This window comes from Lontra canadensis, unplaced genomic scaffold (genome assembly GCF_010015895.1).
Source record: "Lontra canadensis isolate GAN:19392208 unplaced genomic scaffold, GSC_riverotter_1.0 scaffold174, whole genome shotgun sequence".
In the NCBI taxonomy this organism is placed as follows: domain Eukaryota; kingdom Metazoa; phylum Chordata; class Mammalia; order Carnivora; family Mustelidae; genus Lontra; species Lontra canadensis.
Genome location: NW_022631168.1, coordinates 1367302 through 1389624, shown reverse-complemented (window position 1 = coordinate 1389624; position 22323 = coordinate 1367302). Strand labels below are relative to the sequence as shown.

General features: G+C 50.2%; 3 protein-coding genes across 8 annotated transcripts in view; 1 reads left to right on the top strand and 2 right to left on the bottom strand.

The window, feature by feature from the left end:
- The window catches only part of F8 (coagulation factor VIII), a 110355-nt gene extending 93941 nt beyond the window's left edge, over positions 1–16414 (top strand). For 4 of the 6 annotated variants that reach the window (XM_032846394.1, XM_032846395.1, XM_032846393.1 and 1 more), the window contains 4 exons: positions 8776–8920; positions 9260–9408; positions 10067–10243; positions 16244–16414. In XM_032846394.1, the coding sequence (XP_032702285.1) occupies positions 8776–8920; positions 9260–9408; positions 10067–10243; positions 16244–16399 (627 nt within the window). In that variant the 3' untranslated portion in view covers positions 16400–16414. Of the gene's footprint in view, positions 1–1769; positions 1873–8775; positions 8921–9259; positions 9409–10066; positions 10244–16243 lie in introns of those variants that run through there. The other 2 variants (XM_032846398.1, XM_032846397.1) reach the window with 2 other exon arrangements.
- Positions 579–1814, bottom strand: F8A1 (coagulation factor VIII associated 1). Its single transcript, XM_032846399.1, has one exon. It carries the CDS (start codon positions 1785–1787, stop codon positions 657–659), a length of 1131 nt encoding a protein of 376 aa, XP_032702290.1. The 5' UTR covers positions 1788–1814; the 3' UTR covers positions 579–656.
- LOC116860362 (histone H2A-Bbd type 2/3) lies at positions 2965–3352 on the bottom strand. Its single transcript, XM_032846400.1, has one exon. The coding sequence runs from the start codon at positions 3310–3312 to the stop codon at positions 2971–2973; it is 342 nt and encodes a 113-aa protein (XP_032702291.1). The 5' UTR covers positions 3313–3352; the 3' UTR covers positions 2965–2970.
- Positions 16415–22323: the final 5909 nt, after the last annotated feature.

The window sequence follows — 22323 nt, the reverse complement described above, 5'->3', positions numbered from 1 at the left end:
ATCTGTGCTAAGAAATCAAATCACGATTAAAAAAAAACCCTATAGCTTACGTACTGGGCGCTGTGCGAGATCCAGTCCTCACTTTGCAACAAAGAGGTAGGGGGTGGGGCGTCAGGTGGAAGAAGAGGTAAGGGATAAAGGGGATTCCTGTTTTGTTTTTTGGTTTTTTGTTTTTTTGGTAAAGATTTTGTTTACTTGAGAGAGCATGAGAGGGGAGAAGGTCAGAGGGCGAAGCAGACTCCCCACAGAGGTGGGAGCTGGATGCGCGGCTCGATCCCAGGACTCCGGGATCATGACCTGAGCCGAAGGCAGTGGCTTAACCCACTGAGCCACCCAGGCGCCCCAGGAGGTTCTTATTTGTATGTGGGCAGTTTGGGGGAAGAGAGCCATGTCCTCCATGGATCCCATCATGTTGTTTCCCTCCCACCGTCTCGGCAGTAAGTTCTGGGACTACAGAGAACTTGCGGTCAACTTAATGCCTAAGGAGTCAAGAGGAATAAGATCAAGGCAGAACTGCTAGGATTCCTGTCTTTTATTCGGACCCCCTTCCCTTCGCCGCCGCCCGCTCGCACGGCCCCCCGCCCCTCGCCCCAAAGGCCAGGGCAGGTGCACGAAGTTCTGCCACAAGCCCAAAGTCACTTGGGCGAAGTGATTCATCAGATGCCCTGTCCCGAGGGAGAGACGGCTTCTTGCAGGACGAGGTGAAGGAGGTGATTCTGCTCAGCACTCAAGAGCGGCCACATCTCCACCTGCAGCGACTTGACGGCCTCCGTGTCCTTTTCGTGGGTAGCCATGACCAAGGACTGGAGCAGCAGGAACAGCTCCTCGGGAAGCTGGCCCCCGCTCTCCTGCCCGTGGCTGTCGAAAGCCTCCCAGGAGTACTTCTCCAGGGTGTGGGCATGCTCTGGCAGCAGCTTGGCGGGCGGCGGTTGCAGGAGCAGCAGCAGCAGCACGCGGGACACCTCGCAGCGGACCAACACGTCCGCGAAGGCTCCGAGCGTGGCGGGAGAGGAAGCGCCGGGCGCGGAAGCGGCGCTGGGAGGGAGCAGCGCGGCGGGCACGGCCGGGGCGGCGCCGGGGCCCACCTGCTGCCCCGGGGGCAGCGGCGGCGGCGGCGGCGGCGGGGGTGGCTGCACTGGGTGGCTGCCGTGCTCCCGCGCCAGGCGCTGCATGCGCGTGAAGGTGACCAGGGCGCTGTTGTAGTCGCGCGCCAGCAGCTGGCAGGAGGCGGCGTCGCCGAGCGCCTGCAGCGCGGCCAGGGGCAGCTGCGGGAGCTGCAGCTGGGCGGCGCGCTGGAAGTGGCCGGCGGCGGCGGCCGGCTGGCCCAGGTCGCGCAGGGCGGCGGCCAGCTCGAGGCAGAGGGCGGCGGCGGCGGCCGGCTGGCCCAGCTCGAGGTGCAGGCGCACGGCGGCGCCAAGAGCGCTGGCCGCGGCCTGCAGCGGCTCCCCGTAGGCGGCCGGGCAGACGAGCCGCTGGCGCGCGTCGCGCTCCTGCCGCAGGAAGAGTCGGGCGGCCTCGGTCAGCGCCAGCGCCTCCCCGGGACCGTGGAAGAGCGCCTGCTGGCAGCGCGCCACGGCCAGCTGGCACCAGGCCGCGTAGGGCAGGCACTCCTGGGCACGCAGCTCGCGGCCCAACTGGCCAAACTGCTCGCCCGCCTCCGCCACGTTCGGCTTCCGCAGGAACCGCTTCTTCAGCTTGTTGGACACCTGGCGGTAGCGGGCCAGGAAGTCCCCAGCCTCGGGCCCGGGGCCCGCGCCGCCACTCAGGCCGGCCGCGGACGCCGCCATGTTCGTCGCCCGCTCGCTGACGCAGTCGGTGGGGCGCGGCGGCGCCTGGAGGCGACGTGCCTTCCGACCCGCTCGCTCGGTGGAGGTGAGGCCGGGGTGCGGGGGGGGGGTGCGGGGGAGAGAGGCGGCACCACCGCGCGTGCGCGCGCGCCCTGCCGCGCCGGCGCTAGGAAAAGCGCGGGATCCGAAGCGAGAGGCCTCACCGACAGGGGGGCGGGGGGGGGTTGTCTATGCAAATCGTCAGTCCTGGGGCGGGGCCTGGCCAGGGGCCGGCTGTTGCCAGGCGACAGCCTGCCGGCCCGGGTTGCTAGTACAGGCGTCCCCTAGCGTCCCTAAATGGAAGCCGAGCGGAACTCAAGCCGCGGCGCCACGTGGCCCTAAGGCCAAGTCCGCATGGTTCGCGAAGGCCGAGTCCCTGCTCCCCGCCCGCCGTCCCAAGTGTGTCCACCCCGCCAAGTCTGCACGTTTCGCGGTGGCCAACCCACCCCCTCCCCGCCCACCACCCCCGCACCGTCCCTCCTCAACCTTCCGGTCCAAGCCCCTGCCCTACCAGAGTCCACGCCGACAGGTGTGTCCACCCCTCCGTCCCATCCCCGGGAGATCGCCCTGGCACGTTGTCCCCTCCACGACGCCGCGGTCCTGGTCTTGAGCTGCGGCCCCAGGAACCCCGTCCTTCCCGGGACGGTCCCGGGCTCTGGCTTGCTCGGCGCTCATGTGGGGGTCTCGGGGGCGCCAGTGCACCCCCGCACCCCCATCCAGCCTGTCCCACCCGGGGCCACCCCCCTGCACCGTCCCTGAGAGAAACGGCTTTTCGGTGCCCCCCCACCCCCAGCCAGCCTGGATCGCCCAGGGCCACCCCCCTGCACCGTCCCTGAGCGAAACGGCTTTTCTGTACTCACCCCCACCCCCCAGCCAGACCCTGCCTGGGGGTCTGTCCTTCGGGGGACATGCCCGAAGCACGTGGCCCACCGAGTGACCGAAGCGCCCGCACGCCCGAAAACACACACACGCGCGCGGGTTTCTTTCCTTGGCTTTTATTGCTTGGACACACGGGTTTCTTGAGCCCCTTGTGGGGACTGCGAGGGACTGGGCCCGAGGCCCCAGGCCGCCCCGGGCCGCTGCAGCGGTGAGCAGGCCCGGCTGGGGCGGGCGGGCCGAGGGGCCGGGTGGCGTGGGGCGGCAGCTAGTCGTGGGGCGGGGCCACCTGGGAGATGGTGGTGGACTCGAAGAAGCGGCTGAGCAGCGCGTTGTTGTGGACCGCCATGTCCACGAGCTCCGGGGTGATGCACGTCCTGCCGCAGTTCCGGGCCTCGTTGCCCGCCAGCTCCAGGACGGTGGCCGTCAGGTACTGGATGACGGCCGCTAGGAAGACTGGGGCGGACGAGCCCAGGCGCCGGGCGTAGCGGCCCTCGCGCAGGAGGCGCTCCACGTGGCTCACGGAGAACGACAGCTCGGCTCGGGCGGTGCGGGAGCGGGCCTGCCTCTGGCCTCCGGACGACCCTTGATGGCTCCTCTTGGCCGGCATGCTGGGCCTCGGCTGCGCTCTGGCTCGGCGACGGGCCTAGGTCGGCGGTGCTCTGCGGGGCTCGGCGGGGCTCTGCGGGCTCGGCGGCTTCGGCGGGGCTCGGCGGGGCTCAGCGGGGCTCAGCGGGGCTCGGCGGCTTCGGCGGGGCTCGGCGGGGCTCAGCAGGTCCCAACTTCTCCAGCCACCCGGTTGGGACTCAGGACTCGGGCCCTTACGCCGCCGTCTCCTAGCGACCACAGACCGACCCCCGTCATTGGTCCGGGGCCACACACTTCGGGACACGTAGATCCGGTGAGGTCACCGCTTTCCCATCGGCCCCTGCCGGGAGCTCGGGCCCACCAAGAAATGGCGCGAGCGGGAGCCTGCCCCCCCTCCCCCCCACGGCCCCCCACGACGCCTCTCGGAGGCGATGGAGGCTCACCTTCCGCCCCACTGGGACGTCCTACCCAAGAAACCCCAGACGGGGGAGGACCTCGTGGCCCCAAGCAGACCCTCGACGTGTGGGGCGACCGTCACCCGTATCTCGCTCCGCAGCGTGGGCCCCGCCCCCAAAAGGAAGCCCCGCCCCTGGCGGGCAGACGCTCCCCACGGCACCCCCCTCCCCCCCCCCCGGAGCCCGGCAGGCAACCCCTCCTCTGCTTCCTGCCAGAACAGATTGGCCTCTTCTGAAGACGGACCTAGAGATGGGATCGTCAGACGACGACGAGGTGGTTGGGGCTGCGGGGGGCCGGGGGGAGGAGGGGGGCGGGTCGGTCGGGCTGCTTTCCCTCGGCACCCACGTTTTCACCCGGGTTCCTGCACGTGGTGGCGCCCATCTGCACTTGGTGTCTTCTGATGGCTGTGGACAGGAGGCCACGGTACGGAGAGACCAGGAGTCGTGGACCCCGGTCCTCAGGGGACAGGCCTCGCGGTGATGTCCACCTCCGGGCCCATGGGAACGGCGCCGCGGTGGACGGTCGCCTACACGGTTCTGTCCGAGCACCTGTTTCCCGTGCCTTGCCCTGTGGAGCTAGGAGCGGGGTCGCGGGGTCACGGGGTCCTAGGGTCATTCCCTGGCTACCTTCCCGAGGAGCCGCCCGGCTGGCTCCCGCCGCAGCCGGACCACTCCCCCATCCCAGGAGCAGTGGGCCAGGGTCCCGGTTCTTCCACATCCTCGCCCAGACTGGTCATTTCCCGCTTGGTCGGTCTTTCTGGGGCCAGGAAGAGCCGTCCTACTGGGGGCGAAGTGGCATCTCACGGCGACTTTGTCCCCCCCCCACCACCCTTTTAGAGAGGGAGCGGAGGAGGGGCAGAGGGCGACAGAGAGAGGGAGAAGCTGAAGCAGGCTCCATGCCCGGCGCAGAGCCCACCGTGGAGCCTGACACAGGGCTGGGTCTCGCAACCCAGAGAACAGGCCTGGCCTGAGCCGAGGTCCAGAGTCCAGACGCTCCATCCGCCGAGCCACCCAGGCGCCCCTCCCGGGGCTTTGGACTTGCACGTCCCTGATGGCCAACGATGGGGAGCGGGTTTCCATGGGCCTCCTGGACGCTTGCACACGCGCTTCGGAGGAACATCTGTCGGCTCCCGAGCTCGGCCCGGCTCTGTCTGCCTCTTTGTGGCTGAGTTCAAAGTGTTCTTTAGGCGTCCGGAAGAAGACGCCCTTGTCGCCTATGTGCCTGGCAAATGCTTCTCCCATCCTGGGGCAGCGGTTTCCCGGCCTACACGGTTCCTCCTTCTCCCCCTCCCCAAGTCCTCCTCCTCCTCCTCCTCCTCCCTTCCCCCTCCTCGTCCTGCTTCTTGTGTGGCTATGCTTTTCCTACCCCATTTAAGAAACTCTTGTGTAATAGTTTCTAGACAGAGTCCTTTGGTGCACAAATAGTTTTGGTTTGGTTGGGGTACAACTTATCCTTTGTTTTTCTCCTCCCGCTCCTCCCCCTCCTCCCACCCCTCCTCCTCCTTCCCCTCCTCTCACCCTCCTCCTCCTCCTCCTCCTCCCTCCTTCTTCCTCTTCTGTTCCTCCTCCTCCTTTTTTTGTGGCTGTGCTTTCTCTGCCGCAGTATTTACTTATGCCCCTTGCGTAACCAAAGCCGCCAGGATTTACATCTCTGTTTTATACCAAGGGTTTCATAGTTTCCTGTTTACATCCAGGCTTGTCAGCCATCTGGGGGGTTCAATTTCGGTTTTACCCTGGACCCCACATTCTTTCTCATGTCTGCGGATATTCAGTTTTCCCAGCACCGTTCCTGGAAGAGATTGCTCATTCCTACATTGAATGGCCTGGGCACCCTTGTTCGGTACCAACTATTCATAAATCCCTGGGTTTCTCTCTCACTCTCAGTTCCTAATCGTTGGCCTGTATGTCTACCGTTGTGTCAGTACCACACTTTTTGGGATCGCTCGCTGGAGCTCAGAAATACGTTTTGAAGTTGGAAAGTGCGAGTCCTCCAACTTTGGTCTTTTTCGGATAGATGGTTTTGGCTATCTGTGTCCCTTGCAGGGACACATGCATTTACGATTGGCTTTAACATTTCTGCAAAACAACTCTTTGAGATTTTGATACGGGTTGTATTGAATCTCTGTATTGCCTTGGGGATTACGGCCATCTTAACAATATTACGTGTTCAGTTTACTGAGGCAGGATGTCTTCCCGTTTATTTACGTCTTCTTTAATTTCTTTCAGCAATGATTTGTAATTTTCGGTGCACAAGTCTTGCACCTCCTTGGCTAAATTTATTCCTGTGTATTTAATTCCATTTGACACTATTTTAAGAATTTTTTTTAAGATTTTATTTATTTACTTGACACACAGAGATCACAAGTAGGCAGAGAAGCAGGCAGAGAGAGAGGAGAAAGCAGGCTCCCCGTTGAGCAGAGAGCCAGATGTAGGGCTCAATCCCAGAACTCTGGGATCATGACCTGAGCTGAAGGCAGAGGCTTTAACCCGCTGAGCCACCCAGGTGCCCCTATTTTAAATAGAATTTTCGTGGGTGCCTTGTTGACTCAGTGGCTTAAGCATCTGCCTTCACCACAGGCCAGAACCTCAGGGTCATGAAATCACGTCCCACATCAGACTCCCTGCTCAGCGGGGAGCCTGCTTCTCCCTCTGCCCCTCCCCCATGCTGCTCCTCACTCACAGGCTCCCTCCCTCTCTCTCTCTCTCTCTCTTTCTGCCAAATAAATTAAATCTTTAAAAAAATAGAATTGTCAATTTCATTTTAGATTTTTTCACTGCTCCTATATAGGCACACAACTGATTTTGGTTTGTTGATCTCATATCTTGCTATTTTATTGAATTCACTTACTAACTTTATGTGCTTTCTATATTTAGGATTTTTTATATATAAGATTATGTCATCTGACAATAGAGATAGTTTTCCTTTTACCTTTCCAATATAGATGCCTTTTATTTCTTTTTCTTGTGTCATTGCTCCGGCTAGGATTTCTATTACAATCTTTAATAGAAACAGTGAAAGCAGACATTCTTGTCTTGTTCCCGATGTTAGGGGGAAAACTTTCAGTTTGCCACCATTGAGTATGGCATTAGCTATGGCTATTTCAGTAATGCCCTTCATTATGTTTTGTAATTCCCTTTCCATTCCTAATTTGCTGGTGTTTTGTTTTGTTTTTTTTTGTTTTTTCAGGAAAAATCGGGTTTTTCTGAGTGCTTTTTCTGCATCAATTGACATGATCCTGTGGGCTTTTTCACCTTTGTTTTATTGCTTTAGAGTTAAGTAATTTTCTTATGTTGAAGCATCTTTGTATTCCTGGGAGAATTCCTACTTAGACATGAAATGTAATATTTATACTGTGCTGCTGGATTCGGTTTGCTAAAATTATTTAAGGATTTCTGCATCTATGTTCTTTTTTTTTAAGATTTTCTTTATTTATTTGAGACAGAGAGAGAGCACAAGCAGGGAGGAGAATCAGAGGGAGAAGAAGAAGCAGAATCCCCACTGAACAGGGAGCCCAACATGGGGCTCATTCTCAGGCCCCTGGGATTATGACCTGAGCAAAAGACAGATACTCAACCAACTGAGCCACCCAGGCACCCCTATATTCTTTTATAAAAGATTTTATTTATTTATTTATTTATTTATTTGAGAGAGTGAGTGTGAGCAAGCAAGAGAGAGAACGCCAGTGGGGATAGGAGCAGAGGGAGAACAAAAAGCAGACTCCCCACTGAGCAGGAAGCCCAACGTGTGGCTCAGTCCTGGGACTCCAGGATCATGACCTGAGCCAAAGACAGATGCTTCACCAACTGATCCAACCAGGCATCCCTCATATTCTTCTTCTTTTTTTTAAGGACTTTATTTATTTATATGACAGAGAGAGAGATCACAAGTAGGCAGAGAGGCAGGCAGAGAGAGAGGTAAGCAGGCTCCCTGCCGAGCGGAGAGCCTGACACGGGGCTTGATCCCAGGACTCTGGGATCATGACCCGAGCCGAAGGCAGAGGGTTTAACCCACTGAGCCACCCAGGTGCCCCCATGTTCTTCTTTTAGAGATTTTTTAATTTATTATTTGAGAGAGAGAGAGAATGAGTGGGGGGGCAGAGTGAGAGGAAGAAGCAGATTCCCCACTGAATAAGGAGCCCATCGTGGGGCTCAATCCCAAGATTCTATGATCGTGATCTGAGCTGAAGGCAGACACTTACCCACCTGAGCCACCCAGGTGCCCCGGCAAACAATTTCTTAGAAAATTACTGATAATACTATAACTCTGATGTGTGATTATGTAACAGACACGTTAATTCCTGTTTTAGTATATTCAAGCAGATACAAATTGCAAGTGTTTTGTAAAAGATAATTTTCAAGTTTCGTTATACTGTATGCCATGGTTTAAATCTAAGCCGTTTGAATAGGCATCACTATCACATTTCTCAAACTGTGTTCCTTTTCCTTTAAATATGCCATGCACTTTCCTCTGGAACCTAGACTTGTCAAGGTCCTAAACCCCACATGTTGGATGTTAATTTGTGTCTCATGAATTCATATACAATGAATTATTAATTAAAGCCTGACAGTTCATGCAGAAACACACACACACACACACACACACTCCACATTCCTGGAAGGTTGCTCGGAGGCTGTGGGGCAGGGTGCTGACTCTGCCCTGTGCTAGTGCTTCTCAAACTTTGCATTCTGATTCAGTAGACATGGAATAGAGCCCAGATGCCGTATTTCTAACTGCTCCCAGGTGATGTTCAGACTGCTGGGTTAGCAGAGCCCTAAATGGCTTCTTCAACCTTGCTGAGCCTTTTACAGACCCCAGAGCAGAAGAGCACTTCACCGGCCCCGACTTCTTCCAGGGGTTTCTCTCCTTCTTGTGTTCCACTCTAATATCCTGTCTAGCCAGAAGGGTTTTACTTGAGGGTTGAATGCTGTTAAGAAACGTGCAAAGCAAAATTAGAAGGAAGATGTGATTGGGAGGAATTGCTTTGTACTGTCTCCACTTTCCATGCACCTGTGCTAATCCCTCCCTACAGGTCTTCTTTGGCAATGTGGATTCATCCGGGATAAAACACAATATTTTTAACCCTCCAATCATTGCTCGGTACATCCGTTTGCACCCAACACATTACAGCATCCGCAGCACTCTTCGCATGGAGCTGATGGGCTGTGATTTAAATAGTAAGTGCCAAGCCATCATGGATCCTCCCCTATCCCAACCCCGGGGAGGATGAGTCACTGTCCTGGCGTTCTCAAGAGTAGGGGGGTTTCCTGGGACACAAAATGGTAAATGCTAAAACCAGTGCAGTCCTAACCAAACCGAGGACTTGGTCACTGTAAGCCTAGGGTTCAGACAGACCTGGGAAGAGCTGGCTCAGAAATGAGGGGCTTGTCAGGCTAACAGTAACAGAATCAATGCAGAAGTTAATGCCTGGGAAGTGACGTCCTGATGATGGTCGCCCTGGAGTGTCAGTGGATGCAGGCATCTTCTGACGACTACAGTCCTTCCGTTTCTCCGAGGTTGCAGCATGCCACTGGGAATGGAGAATAAAGCGATAGCAGACGCCCAGATTACTGCCTCATCCTCCCTGAACAGCATGTTTGCCACTTGGTCTCCGTCCCAAGCCCGACTACACCTGCAGGGGAGAGCTAACGCCTGGAGGCCTCAGGTAAGAGGCGGCAGATCTGCCGTCTAACCAACACAGAGGAGGGGTGCAGGTCGGGAAAGAACAGAGAAGGTCCTTGACTGTTTCTTTAAAGGCATTTCTGTCACCTGATTGTTCCCAAAGGTGCCAGGGTGGTTGTGTCTGGGGGGAGAAATCTGCACAGCGTTTGTTGGGGGAAATGATCCCTAACTGAGCCTCCGGGCAGCAGAATCTCTAGCGATACTGGGCTGATGTCTGTGATGGAACCGTGGTAGCCGAAGTCGGTCTGGCAGACCCGTATCAACAACTGGCCCTCTTTGCACGTTTCTTGGTGCCTCAAAGGAAAGCGGCCGTCATGTACAGTTCGCTGGGCACAGTTGTTTTCCCAGAACCACTGAATTGGTGATTTTTCAGTCCCTGAATAGCTCTTGTAAGTCCGTCTGTATATTCACTCAGCAAACACTTACTGGGCTCCTATTAAATGGCAGACCCTGAGGGCACAGGGACGAATCATGAAAAATTGCGGCAGTGAGGTTGCTTAGAGTCTAAGAAGGAAGACTGTCAAAGAGACCGTTAAAATGCAGAGTGATGCCTGCTCTGACATGGTGGGGAAGAAAGGATGTGGGAATTTCTGGGAACAAATAGTAACCAACAGGTTACTAGTCTAACTGACTTTCCCCAGGCAAATAATCCAAAAGAGTGGCTGCAAGTGGACTTCCAGAAGACAATGAAAGTCACAGGAGTCATCACGCAGGGGGTGAGGTCTCTCCTCACCGACATGTACGTGAAGGAGTTCCTCATCGCTGGCAGTCAGGACGGCCGCAGCTGGACTCTTGTTCTTCAGAATGGCCAAGTAAAGGTATGCTGGTCTCATGGGAGAGGCCCAAAATCTCTCCTAGGGCTTGGCATTTAGAAACACAACAAGGTTGATATAGGATCAAACTTTCAGGACACATTTTATTGAGTATCTGTAGTAATAGGACACCATGAAAGGCATTTGGGGAGGACACAGTGACTCCAAGCAAGGATGTACAATCCCAGGAAAGAGGAGAGGAGAGCCAAAAGTTGATTATCCTGTGGATGTTGATGTCATCCAGGATGATGGCGAGAAGCAGGGGGTGAAGAACTCCTTTTTCTGGGCTGATTCTTTAAGTCTCAGATAAACATCATCTCCAGGAGGAATTCCCTGGTCCTCTAATTCTGCGTTAGACTTCCACTTCTGGTGGCTCAGTGGACCAGGATATAGATAATCTATATTCCAGAAGACATTCCCATTTTTAAAAGGGTTTATCGCTGATACATGCTACCATATGGATGAACCTTGAATGCATTATGTTAAATGAAATAGGCCACACCCCACAATGGGTCATGGGGCATGTGGCAGACAGAAATAGGCCAGACATAAAAGGACAAGTGTTGTATGAGTCCATTTCCATGACTGTACTAGTGAGCCTTCTCCAGAGAAACAGAACTGATAGAGTGTGTGTGTATGTATGTCTGTATATAAAAAGATGATTGTAAGGAACTGGCTCATGGTTATGAAGGCTGTCCCAAGATCTGCAGGGTGAACCAGCAAGCTGGAGACCCAGGAGTACCAATGGTCGAGTTCTGTCTGAGTCCAAGAGCCTGAGAACCAAGAGAGGTGACGGTGTAAATTCCAGGCTGAAGGCCAGCAGGCTCAAGACTCAGGAAGGGTAATTCAGTTTGAGCCCCAAAGCTAGGAAAGCCAATGTCCAGGTTAAAGGCAGTCAGGCAGGAAGAGTTCTCTTATATTTAAAGGAAGGTCAGCCTTTTTGTTCTATTCAGGCTTTCAAACAATTGGAGGGTAATCTGCTTTCTTCCCTCTACCATTTGAATGTTAATCTCATCCAAAAACATCCTCACCAACACACCCAGAATAGTTTGACCAAATATCCAGGCACCTCCTACCTTGTCATGTTGACACACAAAATTAACGATTATAGGGGCGCCTGCCACTCTGCCTGCTTGTGCACACGCTCTTGCACTCTCTTGCTCTCTCTCTCTGACAAATAAGTAAATAAAATCTTCTAAAATATTAACAATTATAATGAGGTAGCTTGAAGGGCAAGTTCATGGAGACTGAAAGTAGAACAGATAGGTTACCAAAGACTTGGGGGAGAGGATAATGGAGAGTTACTGTGTAATGCGTTGCGTTTCAGTTTTGCAAGATGAAGAATTCTGGAGATAGACGGTGGTGATGCTTGTACAACATCGTGAATCTATTTAACGCCACTGAATTGTACACTTAAAACTGGTCAAAATGGTAAATCCTATGTTACGTATATATTACCACAATAAAAAGACTATCTCACTTACAGTACATACTTCTTTTTAAAAAAATATTTTATTCTTTTATTTGAGAGGGAGAGAGAGTGCAAGCAAGAGCATAGGAACGAGCGGAGGGAGAAACGGGCTTCCCACAGGGCAGGGAGCCTGACGTGGGGCTCAGTCCCAGGACCCCAGGATCATGGCCTGAGCTGAAGGCAGATGCTTAACCCACTGAGCCACCCAGATACCCTATAGCACACACTTCTTAATGCATTGTTACACTTGGTAAGGAAAGGGGACTCTCCAGCCTCCTCACCAATGAGAACAACAAAAACCCATGAGCTTTGATTTGAAAATAATGAGCTGAAATCAGAGCAAAAAGAGGTAAAATATGAGAAAATGTAAAATGGATGAACTTTCCCAAAGCAAAATACTTATATTAGTATTGTTATTAGAGCTAAGCTTTGAGCAAATTGCCAGGAGAACTGAATGCATTAAGTAATGAACTCCAGAAGGGATAAAGTAGTTGTGGGTTAGTAGCAGCTCCGGGCCTCTGGCAGAACTGTGCTCAAGTCCGCTCAGAAGAAAGCACTCCCAGTGTAGGTCTCCAAGATTCCCACATCCTAAAATGATAAGATCATAAATACTAGCAAACACGCAAGACAACAAACCAACTTGACCACAAGTGAGCCCCTCTGGCTGGCTCAGTTGGTAGAGCATATGACTCTTGATCTCAGAGGCATGAGGTCAAACCCCCAAGCTGGGTGTGGAGCCTACTTTTTAGAAAAATTTTATTTATTTGAGAGAGAGAGAGAGAGAGAGAGCGAGCACATAAGCAGGGGGAGGGGCAGAGGGAAAAGGAGAAGCAGACTCCCCACTGAGCAGAGAGCCTGACACAGGGGCTCAATCTCCAGAACCCCGGATCATGAACTGAGCCAAAAGCAGATGCTCAACCGACTGAGCCACCCAGGTGCCCCAGGTGTAGAGCCAACTTTCAATTCTCTTTTTTTTAAAGATTCTATTTATTTATTTGACAGAGATCATAAGCAGGCAGAGAGGCACACAGAGAGAGAGAGGAGGAAGCAGGCTCCCTGCTGAGCAGAGATCCCCCCCCAATGTAGGGCTTGGTTCCAGGACCCTGGGATCATGACCCGAGCCAAAGGCAGAGGCTTTAACCCACTGAGCCATCCAGGCACCCCTAGAGCCGACTTTCAAAAAAAATTTTAATTAAATTTAAAAAACAAGTAAGCAGAAACAATCAATACATAATACATACATACATAATACATAATACCTAATACATAAACAATCCAAAAACATCAGATATTGATGAACTATGAAAACACAAGAATAAATGACAAACTATCCAAAATTATTAGGTTGTTTTGGGAAAACAAAAGTACTTTTAGAAATGAAGAACATAGGGGTGCCTGGGTGGCTCAGTCGGTTGAGTGTCTGCCTTTGGCTTGGGTCACGGTGGGGGGGGTCCTGGGATCGAGTCCTGCATCGGACTCCTTGCTCAGCAGGGGAGCCTGCTTCTCCCTCTTCCTCTGCCTACCACTCCCCCTGCTTGTGCGCTCTCTCTCTCTCTCTCTCTCTCGCTCTCTGTCAAAAAAGTAAATAAAATCTTTTAAAAAAATGAAAAACACAGTTGCTGAAGCTTGAAAATCGAAGAAAAATTTAACAGCAGATTAGACATAGCCAAAGAGAATTTAGTCAATTGGAAGATATAGCTGAAGAAATTACCTAGGACCCAGCACAGAGACAAGACATCTAATAGGAAATTACATAACTGTGATCCCAGAATGAAAGGGACAATATAGTGGAGAAATGGCCAAATATTAACTTTAAAAAGAAAACTGCCAGTTATTTTATCTGCAAAAATGGATTATTTTGGAATAGCAGAGAATTCCAGTCTGGAACAGGGCAGAACCATAGACAAGTATACAGAAAGGGGGAAGCTGGGATAAACCGGAAGTTGGAAGTGTAGTGGTTTCTCATTGGCTGAGTTGTGACTGTCTCCTATGGGCTGGGCTGCTGCCAGGATGAGGGTGGATGAGAGGTGAACCTTCCTTCCGTCCTTCTCTGGTAGGAAAGTCATAAAGAAAGCCATCTCTTCCTGTGGGATTTTCAGTTGAGGACAAGTGGTAAGGTGTGTGATCTCACCCTGCTGGCCTCCTGACTCCATTCTAAAGGGGTCTCCTTTTATTAATTTTCACAAAACAAACAAGGACAACCACTTTCGCCACTTCTTTCAACACTTTACTGGAAGTTATAACCAGAGAAATTAGTCAAGAGAAAGAAATAAAAGCCATCTAAATTGGAAAGGAAGAAATGAATCTCTCTTCACTGATGCTATGACTATGTATTTTTAATTGCATAAAACCACCCATAACTCATCTACAGAATAGCGAGAATACAAAGAATCCTGTGAGTTTCTGTTTAGAAGGAAGTAGAGAATAAACCAGCAAAGCCAGCAGAGCTAGCTCCCGAGCGCACTCTGGCGCGTCTAGGAGAGACTGTTCAAAAAAAGAGAAATGCTAGTGATAGGAAACAAATAAAATCACTCTGGAGAGAGAAATTCCCACACAGAGTGAAGAAATGTTAACATTCAAGACCTGTGGGTCAGAGCATTGGCTTCTGGAACTGAAAGGAAAAGTATTGAGAGTATGTGGGACTAGAGGTGACACCATTCCTGGTGAAGGGGGATGTGCCTGCCGGAGGCCTGGGGATGAACAACTGGTGGAGATCAAGTGACCTACGAAAGCAAAAGCAAACCCTGTCGCAGACGCCGGCACCTTTTCCGGCCCACCTGCTAAAGATGTTGCACTTCACTTTATCAACAGTAGAGGATGCTCTTGGACTAATGAGCCTACTGCTCCACCCTACAGAAGACCACCTGTTATTGCCGGAACAAGAAATTAGAAAGAATTTCTAAACGAACAGAAAACAGCAGATGAGCTAAAAGGTATTATTGTTCTTGATTGTTCACTGCCCACTTTCTTGAAAACTCCATTGACTTTGGGCTTGGCAACAGTCCTCATTTTGACCAATGGAATGTAAGTCCAAACAAAAGCTTGACATGTGGGTGTTCGACTCAGTCCCTTGTCCCTCTGCCGTGAGATAACAGTGTCCAACGTGAGATGACACATTGAACAGGAGCCTTGGCCTGGGGCAGAGCTTTGTCTCTAGGTCCCATTTCCCAGTCAGAGGAAGCTGGGGTGCTTAGAAAGCTTACTGATTCCAAAGCTGGAGCAGAGAAACTGCCAGGTACCCGCAGAACACCTTGACGCTCGAATGCATGACGCTGATGCGGTCTTACGAGGAGGACACAAGAGCTGGGTGGAAAGGGTTCCTGCTGGCCAAATTTGAGACAATTTGAGCATCAGAAAGAATAATGATGCTAACAGATTATAATACATACAAGAAAGAAGGAATCCATGAGTCCAGAATCATAGTTACAAATATAAAGGGAGAGGAGGAGCTTTTCTCCACTGAATTCCAGCTACTAAATGTAGAAGAAATGACAAAATTAGGAAATCAATTTGCAGTCATCAATATACTATTCATACTGAATGCTGAAACCATGGGATGAAAGTGTGCTGGGGAATCTTTACATGGTCTAGAAGTATCATTCTGCAGATGGTTAGAGAAGGGAAATGATCACCTCCGTAACAGTGATCTGGTGGGCCACCTTTCCCACGTGATGAAACTTTGCATCCTCAATTTATGCAACAAACCAACATCTTGTGTCCCCTGATGTGATGTAAGGGGAAGGACACATCATACACTGGGTTTTCTCACTAAAAATGTTTAACCAAGGGGCACCTGGTGGTGCAGTTGGTTAAGCCTCAGACTCTTGGTAGAGGCTGAAGTTGTGATCTCAGGGTCGTGACATTCCCTCTGCCCCTCCCGCTTGGGCTCTCTCTGTTTTTCTGTCTCTAAAAGAAAGAAAGAAATGTTAAAAAAATATATGTAACCAAAATATGTGAGAAAACAGTCACACAAATTTAGAATGTGGGCCATTCTACAACACAATAGTCCTAGACACTTAAACATGTCGGTGTCAGGAAGGAAAAAAAGTCCAGAAACTAGGAGTCTGTTCTGGATTAAAGGTGATTTAAAGAGATGATAAGTAAATGTGATGTGTAATTTTTATTAGATTCTGGATTGGAAAAATTGTGTAAGGGATATCATATTGGTAACTGGAAATTTTTAAACATTAGGCTCTATTATATCAGCATGACATTTGGTGGACATGATAGTGTTATTCTGTGATTACAAACACCCTTAATCTCAGGTAGTTCAGAAGACGTGTGCGTGCCTGTGTGTGTGTGGAAGCGCGTGTGGAGAAATGGAGACATTCGTGAGTGCAGGTGAAGGACCTGCGTGTTCGCGGCATCGTTCCGTCAGGGACAGGTGCCGAGGTGGGTGCGGGCCGCGCTGCGTGCGCGGGTAGGGGCCTGCGGCTGCCACAATGGGAGGCCCGGGGGCCCACCAGGGGGAGGGGGCAAGCGTCGTAACGTCCTTCCCATCAGACAACCAATACGTGCCGTCCTCCTTCTTGCAGGCTTTTCGGGGAAATCAAGACTCCTTCACCCCCGTGGTGAACCCTCTGGACCCGCCGCTCCTGACGCGCTACCTTCGAATTTACCCGCAGAGCTGGGCGCGCCAGATCGCCCTGCGGCTGGAGGTGCTGGGCTGCGAGGCGGAGCAGCGGCCCTAAGCGCCCGGGCCCCGCCCCGCCGCTTCCGCCCCCCCGGGCCCCGCCCCCCGGCCTCCGGTCCCGAGCCCCGCCCCCAGCTTCCGGTCTCGCGTTTGTGAACGGCGCGGTCCCAGCCGACCTGCCACATAGGTCGGCTCCCCGCGTCGCGAGGAAAGGAGGAAGCCGTCTGGAAAGCGGCCTCCTCCTGACAGATCAGGCCGCCCACGGCCACCCCTTCCTCTTTTATGGAAAAACAGGCTGTTAAAGTTGGCAGGAGATCTCGTGACGTGAGCACCTCAGATTAGGCTTCATACATTTCAAATAAAACTCATGTGTTCCTTCTCCTGGTGAGACCTGGAGCAAAACACGTCTGGGGGGCACGTCGCCGCCGCCGGGAAGCCAGACGCAAGTCATTTCAACAAGCAGCAAACCACATAGTGTAAGAACCAGCACCAAAAGTCACTTTCGCCTCCTCACAGCTGTGGGTATGGACGGCTGTGATGACCTCCGTCGGTTGGTCGGACTCGCGCCTCAAACAGACGCGTGGGTGGGCGCACGAGCGCCGGTCCCTGCCGGCCACAGACCGCACGGAGCTGAATGCACAGGCGCGCTTTGCTGACCAGCGCGTCCACAGATCAGAGTTCTGAAGGGGCGGATGGCTTTGAAGGGTTCAAGTTAACCTCAGAAATATGTACCAGTAGAGCCATTTGGCCTTAATTCTAGCCAACAAGTAAAGCAGTAGGTTAAGATCCCGTGTGTAAAATGACAGCATCCCCTTGAAATTTGTGGTGACCAGGAAAGCTGATACTCAGGGCTGTGAAGGGCAGGTATCCGCACAGAGAAACGAGGGGAACCCATGGGCGTCTTGAGACGAGCCTTCACCTTGCCCCGGGCCTCCCGCCGGGGGCTTCTCCCACCAGCATATCCCAGACGGCGGCAGCTAGAGGCAAGGACAGGCCACTGAGCAGCGGCAGGAAGCAGCCACGGTTGGCAATTTGCAAACAGGGTTAACCCTGTTTGGAGGAGAAAAATGTGTTACAAACTCAGAAGAAGTAAGAAAATAGATGCTTTTTTCCCAAGCTTGAGCGTTTTCTAACTATCCTGCTGGACACTGACGTGACCTTCCGGGGAGCACAGCGTAGCTGTCGCAGTGTGATCACAGACCACGACCCACGAGGGTACAAAGGGTTATAATTCTGTAAGACTGTAACGTTAGAGGTTATTGCAGAAATCAATACATTGTTTTCCTTAACAGCTTGGTAGAGAAGTGAACCCCACAGGTGATATGCTTTTATTTCCTGGGAGTGGGTTAGCGCCCTTGTCGTGGCTTTCCCTACCGACTGGATGCGTCTCTATTTCTCCAATGCTCCTGCACCCAGGCCTTTTGTCTTCCTGCTGGTTTCCTCAATAACTACTTAAATAAAACCTTGGCACATACAAACAGATGGTTTCGAGAGCTGTATTTTTACCCTGGAAATAAAAATGTGGACACGGACTTACGGAGGGCATGAGCTGCAATGAGCACGTGTTGTGACAGGCAACAAGGAATCATGGAACACTGCACCAAAAATTGACAAAGGACGGTATGGTGATCACGGAACATGATTAAAAAACAGCAGACACACGGAATAGCAGGATGGACTTCCGAAAACCAAATTAGTGAGTTAGAAAATCAGATTAAATTGAGGTCAGGGTAGAAACTGAGATAATTTATGAGAGGTAAAATAAAATTTTAAAAATTAGAAATGGAGCCTTGATTCAGGAGAAGACTTCATAGAGAGACTAAAAGAGAAATGGGCGTTCCAACGTGAGTAAGTTCTAGAGCTGTGCTGTACAATATTGTATATTGTGGATGTGTCGGGCACTTCAACATTTCACAGGGTAAGCTATGTTAAGTGTTCTTACCACAATAAAAATTGAAAGTTCCTGAAAGATCCGATTGGATGTGGTCAAATAAAACAATAGGAAAAAATTCTTTGGGATAAAATAACAATAATCATCAAACAAACTCGAATCTTCGGATCCAAGTCCCGTAGTGCAAAGCAAAATTAAAGAAACACCAGAACAAAACACAGCCTGGGGCTTTGCTAAATTCCAGGGGTAACGTAGAAGAATGAGAATGTGCATCGTTTACTGGCATAAACCTAGTCAAGTAGCAAAACAGACACTATTGCTAGCACCAGAAAACCCACACTATGTTATAATGCTGATTGAGTTACTTACAAAAGCACTGAGATCATAGCAAGGTAATTATCAGAAGATCGGGAAACAAATTCACTCTCCTATGACAAATATAGTCTCTAACTCTAAGTGAACAAATACAATTTTCTGTTACAAACATTTTATCAAACATAATCTCAAGGTTACAAGCCAACAATCTTTGGAAGATCCATATTAAAACAAGTCTATCTTCCAATGTTCTAAACAAGTTTAGGACTACCAGGGTGGCTCAGTCAACTGGGAGTCTGCTTTCACCTTGGGTCATGATCTGGGGTCCTGGGATCCAGCCCCAAGTTGAGTCCTGTATCAGGCTCCCTGCTCCGCAGGGAGTTTGCTTCTCCCCCCTCCCTCTGCCTGCTGCTCTCCCCACTCATGCTCTCTCTCCATCTTTCTCTCTCAAATAAATAAATATTTTTTTTAAAAAAAGAGAAGTTTAGTGAAAAGACTATATAGAAATCCAACTTTATGATGACAAGATACAGATTCAGACTTAACTTTATTGTTTATAAAATGGCTGTAACAATTTCTACCCTTCTTCCTCGACCTTCTCATCACAGGGTGATGACTGACAGTGCTCCTAGAAACTTTGAGGGTACAATTTTATCTGTAGTGCTAACCAAGACTGAGACTACTTATAAAAATTTATTGAGAGATATCTTTTAAAAAAGATTTTATTTATTTGACAGAGAGAGAGAGAGAGAGATCGTAAGTAGACAGAGAGGCAGGCAGAGAGAGGGGGAAGTAGGCTTCCTGCTGAGCAAAGAGCTTGATGTGGGGCTCGAACCCAGGACACTGAGATCATGAGCTGAGCCAAAGGCAAAGGCTTAACCCACTGAGCCACCCAGGCGCCCCTACTAAGGGATATCTTAAAAGACCTAAATAATTGGAATTAGAAGATTCAATGTTACAAAGATGCTGGTTCTTCACAGAGAGATCTCTAGATTCAACACAATCTCAATCTAAATTCCAGCATTTTCTCATTGTGGAATCAAGCATGTGGAAATGTAAAAGACCAAGAATAGCCAAAATATTCCTGATATAAGATGATATCAGATATTTTATTTTATTTATAAAGATTTCATTTATTTATTCATGAGAGACAGAGAGAGAGGCAGAGGGAGAAGCAGATTCTCTGCTCGATCAGGGAGCCCAATGTGGGACTTCATCCCAGGACCCTGGTACCATGACCTGGGCTGAAGGCAGACACTTAACCAACTGAGCCACTCAGGCACCCTATTTTATTTCATTTTCTAAGATTTTTAATTTATTTTTAAGTAAGCTCTATACCCAGCATGGGGCTCAAACTCACAACTCTGAGATCAAGAGTCACATATTCGGGGCACCTGGGTGGCTCAGTGGGTTAAGCCTCTGCCTTCGGCTCAGGTCATGATCTCAGGGTCTTGGGATGGAGCCCTGCATCAGGCCCCCTGCTAGGTGGAAAGCCTGCTTCTCCCTGTCCCTCTCCCCCTGCTTGTGTTCCTTCCCTCGCTGTGTCTCTCTCTGTCAAATAAATAAATAAAATCTTTAAAAAAACAAAGTCATAGTAATTAAGACAATGTGCTATTGACATAAGGACAGATCAATAGACTAGTGGAACATATTAGAATCCAGAAGTAGACCCACATTATATATGGACACTTGATTTATGATAAAATGGCTCTCCAGAACAGTAGTACCAGGTCAATCAGAAATCCATGTGAAAAATTGAAATTTGGGGCATATAGCCAGCTCAGTCAGTAGAGAATGTGACTCTTGATCTCAGAGTCGTGCACGTTGAGGGTAGTGATTACTAAAAATAAGTAAATTAATAAACTTAAAAAAAGCTATTTTTTAAGAAATAAAATTTGACCCCTTCCTTGTTCTATATGAAAATGAAGTCAGTTGTAGGTTAATTAAACCTCTGTGACCAGCAAAAAATGAAACTTCTAGGAGGGTCATAGATAAGTTTCTTAAACAGCATCCCCAAAACCACTAACCATGAAGGAAAAGATTGATCAATTTGACCACATTTAAATTTGGAGCTTCTGTTCATTCATAGAGTGGGAGGAAATATTTGCAGTATGTGCAATTGACGAATGCATATGGAGCAGGTGGCACTCTCTTCTGCTGTTTATTTATTTCAGGAGATAATCTGGCATAATCTACTGAAGTCGGGCATGTAAATGCCCTATGATGATTCTTTCGGATAATGACCTAGGAGTAGAATTGCCATGTGAACCAGGAGACAGCTCCAAACTGGAAACTGGCCTTATTGCATATGTTTCCTAGTGGCTCTGTTTTTTTAAAGATTTTATTTATTTATTTGACAGAAAGAGAGAAAGCACACAAGCAGGGGGAGTGGCAGGCAGAGGGAAAGGGAGAAGTAGTCTTCCCACTGAGCAGAGAGCCTGATGCGGGACTTGATCCCAGGAAGCTGGGGACATGACACAAGCAAAAGGCAGACGCTTAATGACTGAGCCACCCAGGCATCTCTTTAGTGGCTCATTTTATTTATTTTTTATTTTTTAAGATTTTATTTTATGTATTTGACAGAGAGAGAGAGATCACAAGTAGGCAGAGCAGCAGGCAGAAAGAGAGGGGAAAGCAGGCTCTCTCTACTGAGCAGAGAGCCCGATACGGTGCTTGATCCCAGGATCCTGAGATCATGACCCAAGCTGAAGGCAGAAGGTTAACCCACTGAGCCACCCAGGCACCCCAAGTGGCTCATTTTAATTGCTGTATGCTCTTCCATTATATAGTATATATCACAATTTATCCACTGTTTTTCTGATAGAATTCTAATACATCATTTATGCTGGTTCTTCTATGGAGGTGATCATCTTTTCTTAAAAATTAACTTGTAAGATGGGGTACCTCGGTGGCTCAGTCAGTTGAACATCCAGCTCTTGGTTTCAGCTCAGGTCATGGTCTCAGGGGTCATGGGATTAAGCCCCAGGTTGGGTTCTGCTCTCGGTAAGGAGTCAGCTTGAGGATTCTTTCCCTCTGCCCCTCCCCCCACTCATTCACCCACATGCTCACTCTCTCTGTCTTTGTCTTTCTCTATAATAAATAAATAAATAAATATTAAAAAAAACATTAACTCAGGGGCGCCTGGATGGCTCAGTGGGTTAAAGCCTCTGCCTTCAGCTCAGGTCATGATCTCAGGGTCCTGGGATGGAGCCCCGCATCGAGCTCTCTGCTCAGCGGGGAGCCTGCTCCCCGCCCCCTCTGCCTGCCTCTCTGCCTACTTGTGATCTCTGTCAAACAAATAAATAAAATCTTTTAAAAAATGGTTTAAAAAAAAAACATTAACTCATGGGGCGCCTGAGTGGTTCAGTTGTTAAGTGTCTGCCTTCAGCTCAGGTCATGATCCCAGGGTGCTGGGATGGAGCTCCACATCAGGCTCCCTGCTCAGTGGGGATCCTGCTTCCTCTTCTCTCTCTGCCCTGCCCCGCTCATGCTCTTTCTCTCTGAAAATAAATAGATAAAATCTTGTAAAAACAAAACAAAACAAAAAAGCATTAACATGTAACAGTTCTCTGTGTGTTGAGGATCTTAACCTGTTTGTCATATATGCTATGAAATGTATTATCTAATTTGTCATTCATCAGTTATATTTCTTTACAATATTTTGTTTTATGAAAGCTTTACATTTTTTATGCAATAAGTTTATCATCAGTACTTTCTTTTTATTTATTTATTTATTTATTTGACAGACAGAGATCACAAGTAGGCAGAGAGGCAGG

Bases quoted from the DNA above. Each gene is read 5' to 3' on its own strand.
- F8A1 (XM_032846399.1), bottom strand. From the start codon at position 1,787: ATGGCGGCGTCCGCGGCCGGCCTGAGTGGCGGCGCGGGCCCCGGGCCC.
- LOC116860362 (XM_032846400.1), bottom strand. From the start codon at position 3,312: ATGCCGGCCAAGAGGAGCCATCAAGGGTCGTCCGGAGGCCAGAGGCAG.